This window comes from Cyprinodon variegatus, unplaced genomic scaffold (genome assembly GCF_000732505.1).
Source record: "Cyprinodon variegatus isolate N-32 unplaced genomic scaffold, C_variegatus-1.0 Scaffold1380, whole genome shotgun sequence".
Lineage (NCBI taxonomy): Eukaryota > Metazoa > Chordata > Actinopteri > Cyprinodontiformes > Cyprinodontidae > Cyprinodon > Cyprinodon variegatus.
In genome coordinates, this window is record NW_015151833.1 from 90,242 (window position 1) to 95,782 (window position 5,541).

Here is a 5,541-nt window from a genome sequence, read left to right on the forward strand (position 1 = left end):
GATTCTTTTAAAAATGACCAACCTTTGCCGAAACTGATTTTAATGCTGATTCACTTTTTATGAAACACAACTTTATAGTTTATGATATTTTCTGAAAATCTCTTCTCTGATCAAAGCAGCTCGTTATAGAAGCTTTGTCTTTTTGTAGATTCTGTAGAAAAGAGACTCCGATCTGAGGCAGACCTTCAGAAATCCTCGGGGTCTCGTGATTCATGGTGCCCCCGCGTTAATGCTCTCCTCCCCTCCCTGTGTGGTTGTGTGCCCTCACAGAAGTTTAAGCTGGAGGATTTTGTTGATCTTATTCAGGTGTCTTTACTGTCATTGGTTCCTGGTGTCGCGTGTTTTCTCTTAGCGCTTTTATTAAAAGCTATTTGCCTAAACAGATTAAGGAATTACACTGAAAGCGAGCCATCTGTCACCGGCCGTGGTCAATGGAAGCTAATTACTTAAAAACATTAGCTGTTCAGTGACGGGATTTTATATAATTATATTTACAAATGTTTTTCTTTTTAAGAAACAAAAAACCTTCAGCAGGTTGTTGGACATTTAACAAAAATATAATTGTAAATGTATTTATCTATCGTAGCAATAATTGTATTTTTTTGCCGGTAAACCTAAAATAACTTTCTACCCAGGTTGATGAGTAATAAAAACTATTAGGAAATTCAAGCATAATATATTATAATTTATTAAAGATTCATGAAACATTTGCACAAAATGACATGAAACCTTTAGGCTGAGAATATCCTATAAATTGATTTCTCTTCTTCCATTTATGAAAATTATACAGTGATAACAAGGGTTTCACAAGTTTTAATTTAAACAAAAAAATAAACAATGTAATTTAAATGAATTAAGTTACATTTTTGCTGGCTCATAAATTCAACTGGAAATCTAAATTTAAATACATAAAACAAAACTGTGTAAAAGTGTTTGACTGCTAAATAAATGAAAGAACATTTTACAACAATTAACACTGGAAATCATATTATATTGTGAAGAAATGGGGCGACGCATATAGAATTAACATCAAACCTGTTTCTGTGACACAGTGAGAATATTAGAGAACAAACAAACTGTTTATTGAATCAAATGTGTTAAAGCTATCATTTAAAAATGAAATTATATTTAGAGCTGCTAAGAGACTATTGTCACTTAATTAACCAAAGTTCTTTGTCTTAAATTGAAGTGATGGAAATAACAAGAGGAAGTTTTAGGGAAACAGTCTGGATGAAGAGTTCAGGAAAGCTTTACTATAAATCAATTGAAAAAAAAATAATAATTCTTAAACGCATTTGGGTCAATAATTAGCAGAATTATATCTAGTTTGCAACCTATTCTGTTAATTTAAGGCAGGGGTCACCGACGTGGTGCCCATGTGCACCGATGGGCCCTCAAGGACCACATAGGGTGTCCTCAGCATCTTCTGAAAACAGAAAAAACTCACCAATAGGCTAAGTTATAGAGCAAATCATCAATCATCTAGAACATTTAAGCATTTATAGGGATTTCAAAATGATAAAATCTGAAAGCAAATTAGAAATGAAAAGAAACAATAGAAATACGTTTATTATGTATAAGGTTTATGTGAACGCCGCCTCCTCCAGTTCATAAGTCAGTATTGGTAGCCTGTCCTATGACTCAGTAGCCATGCAGTAGTTTAAGGTTTATGGCCAAAAAAACTAATTTAGGATTATTGAGAAAGGGGCAGATTTTTACTTCCACAGAATGTGTGAATTAATGATTAAAATGAGTGAAAAAGTGATTAATTGATAGAAAGATTAACGACCCATAGCAAATGGAAGGAAGAGTGATGTTTGCACCTTATCTTAAGTCATGGTTCAGAGTGCTCTAATGAGCTGCCACTGAATTAACATATCAACTGATATATGAGCAAAAATCATATCATGTTCAATCATCTGATGTTCCTGCCTCTCTGTCCCGCATCACCAACATATTCTTAGTCTTTTTCATGATTTGAACTTTCTACCATCCCCGTCATTTTGAACCTCCGCCTCTTCTACCTCCCTGGTTCTGCCGAGTTTCATAATCCTTTAATCCGTCCAGAGGAGCTACAGAGAGGCGGTGATGTCAGGAGAGAAAAGAGCAGCGGCTGATCTGTCATGGGAGTTTACAGCTGGGTTGGTGCGTGGAATCTTAATCGGCATTGTTCAGGACACGACCTGCTGGGGGTGGGGGGGGCTCCATGTTGGGGGGGAAAAGGCAGGGGGAGGATGAGGAGGGGAGGAAGGGTGGAGCAGAATAGTTTGGAACGGCTTTTTGTTCTGTTTTAGTGGAGGATGGGACAAATAAAGACATGAGCCAGAGGTGGACAGGAAGAGCCTCACCCACCCCACCCCACCCCCCCGCTGTCCGATCTTTGGGATTTTAGATGATTCAGATTAAAAGCCGACTCATTTAAAGAAACAATAGTGGATTTTTTAAGATCAAATGAATGACATCATCAGTTCGCGGCCTGTTGTCGGCCAAAAGCGGCGTAGTGATGTCAGAGTTAACACTGATTGATCTCCACGCTCATTTCATTCAACATGAAGTCATTTTTGATCTGGTTAGAAAACCGTATGGAAGATTTTATTAACTTTATTTATGTAGAATAAGAAACCAAAATGGCAGAATTGTGCGTTCCTTTATCTTCTCTATGACCTTATCAGTTTCTTTCAGTTGAACATGACTTAGTTAAATCAGGTTAATCAGGAAATGTGTTCATGTTGAGCTCCCTGGAAGTCCTCCTCATTTGGTTTAAGGCCCAGATTTAAAATCCAGCTGATTTCTGACGGCCTTCAGTGATTGGTGGAGAATGCTGGAGAACAAACAGCAGCATGAAGGTGAAGGAACCCATCTGACGGGTCAGGGTGAATTAACAGAGTTAAAACCTGTAAAGGAGCTGAAAGATGCTGGAATATGAATCTGTGAGCTTTGATCACCTGATGAAGCAGAGTTCCAACCATGGCCTGCATGGAGAAAACTGTTTATTATGGAAAGGTAGCGCAGACATACATGAGATCCACGTCATCTCAGGCCTGGCTGCTGAATGAATGAATAATCAGTCAAATAATGCATGCAGGCATCGACCGATACAAGAAATAACCTCTAATATCGGCCGGCGGATGTATCGCTCCATCGTCTCAGGTTCTCCAACCAGTCAGACTGAGCTGCTTGTGCAGATGAACAAACCTGATGGAATAACGCAAAACATTTCCTCCAGTGATTCAGAAGAATACAGACAGTAGTTTCATGCATTACTGTGTGTTGATTCTTCTACTAAAATCCACCCAAAATGTTTTTCAACTTTGTGTTTAAAAAATGTAAAAGAAACGTGGATATTTTTGCACGATGCTGTATGGAGCACAGAATAAAAAAAAATCTAAATCCAGATCAACGGCAGAACCGAGGCGACGCTTTCAGTGTTAGTGTTGATGTGACCAGGTGCAGAGGAGCGTTCTGTTGGAGCGGTTTAGGAGGGTCCATGTCTCTGAGCCGATGTGTTCTCTGTTTGTCTAGCTGCTGGGAGGACCCAGATGGAGGCAGGAAACCCGGAAGCAGAAGAAGACAGAGAGGAAGTGTTCACAGTGGAGATCTGCAGAGGGCCCCACGGCCTCGGCCTGGCTCTAGTAGACGGAACGGTGAGAGATCAGCCACGTCTTTCTAAGCCCGGATTCCTTTTCACAGCTTTTTGCTTTTCCTTTGTTTTTCTTTTTTTTTAGTTCAAAGATTTTCAGAAAGCAACTTTTCTCTGACCGATTGCTCTGAACAGGAAACCATGAGCTTGTTTCCTGCTTTATCAGGAACTATTCATCCCCTGCAGACATCAACTGACCTCTTTGGAGAAAAGGAGTAAAACTTATTCATTAAGTTTTGTTTAAAAAAAAATGTTTGTGGTCTGAACATGTTGTCTGGAGAAGAAAACAGTCGAATAACGACATTAAACTGAATCTGTGGGATCTTTCTGTCTCAGAAACAGAATTAATTGTAAAAAAAAAAATATATTTCCATCAGCAGAAAAGGCTGTTTCCCTTTACATGTTTTTGTTATGTCCCAGTTTAGTGATTACGTCGACCTTTTAAACACCCCGGTCTAAAAGTAGCTAATTTTGAGTCAAACTTATTTAGAAAAACATCCAGAGTGAAGAGTTTCTTTTTTGGCCCAAGTTCAGATGAAGAAACAGAAATATGTCGTTTTCATGTGTTACTTTTGACAAACTTTAAAGAAACATCTTGTCAAACTTCTCTCTTTAGTGAGGATCAGACCTTGAGTTTAGAAGATTTTAATGGTGATGAGGTCAGAGCTGTGTGAAGGTGCAGCTTCACAGGAACCAGGAAGTCTATAATCTCTGACACACGGCGGGAATTTAGTTCCATTATATTTGCAGCAAAGAATATTAGAGATGCATCAAAAATTAACCTAAAAGCGTTCGGCTTTCAGGCAACAGAAAATTAACACAGAAACAACAACGACAAACAGCACAGCCAGCATGAAGAAACGTCAATCGCATGAAGAAAAGCACTGAAGCAGCAGAGCACAGCTTGCAGAGCAGAGTTGGTCAGAGTTTAGCGCCCTGCAGACAGGTTGTGAGGGAGGGGGGGTGTTTAAACGTTGCACAACGACCTCTATCGGCTTAGGTCAGGGGCACTAAATGCCATAGAGATTCAGACATCTCCATCAGCTTTCTGTCATGGTTCTAAATGAGAAGAATGCGACACGGAAAAGGAAACCGGCATACAAGCCCACTCAGTCTGTGGCGGACATGTTTGAAAATGCAAGAAAGTTTCCCAGATATTCTGCCAATGTAAAAAGCATAACAGAAAGATGTCAGTGGTAAATCAATATGTTAATACTTTTTTAATTTCAGTAATTCTTTCAAATTCTAACTGATTTATTGAATTGCCTTGAGTTTCAATAAATCATATAAAATTTGTTTTTTTATTAGGGTTAGTACGCATCGTAGCCAAAAATTCTGTGGTTCTGATATTGGACATAATTAGTGTTTCAGTTTTTAGCCTTTGATTCTTAATTTTTCCCTAATGGTCAAGAATTTTCATTTCGGTGCATCTCTAAAGAATATGTTTGCTAAGAAAATGTAATCCAAAAATGAACCTCGAAAAACTTCTTAATCAAAAAATGTTTTAAGAATAACTTTGCTGCTTTCCCAGATTTTTTTTTTCTTTACATTATCTAATGTTTTTTTCTATATATATATATATATATATATATATATATATATATTTTTTTTTTTTTTTTTTTTCAAATTAATTTTTTTCAAATTAATTTTCTATACATGTGTTTTTCTTTTATTTTTTATTTTTTCTTTCAAAATGTCCCTTATTCAGATTAAATTTGGTTTCACAGATCACATTCTCTTTACTTCAGGCCCAGTGCAAACATTTGGTCTTGACTCTCGCCTTGACCAATAGAAATGTTGCTAATGCTCATGCAGACCAATAGAAATGTTGCTAATGCTCATGCAGACCAATAGAAATGTTGCTAATGCTCATGCAGACCAATAGAAATGTTGCTAATGCT

General features: G+C 37.5%; 1 protein-coding gene across 1 annotated transcript in view; it reads left to right on the top strand.

The window, feature by feature from the left end:
- Positions 1-5,541, top strand: part of LOC107103132 (ras-associating and dilute domain-containing protein-like) — a 49,159-nt gene that overhangs the window by 41,930 nt on the left and 1,688 nt on the right. The window contains exon 14 of the mRNA XM_015402666.1: positions 3,523-3,644. Coding sequence (XP_015258152.1) covers positions 3,523-3,644 — 122 coding nt within the window. The remainder of the gene's footprint in view (positions 1-3,522; positions 3,645-5,541) is intronic.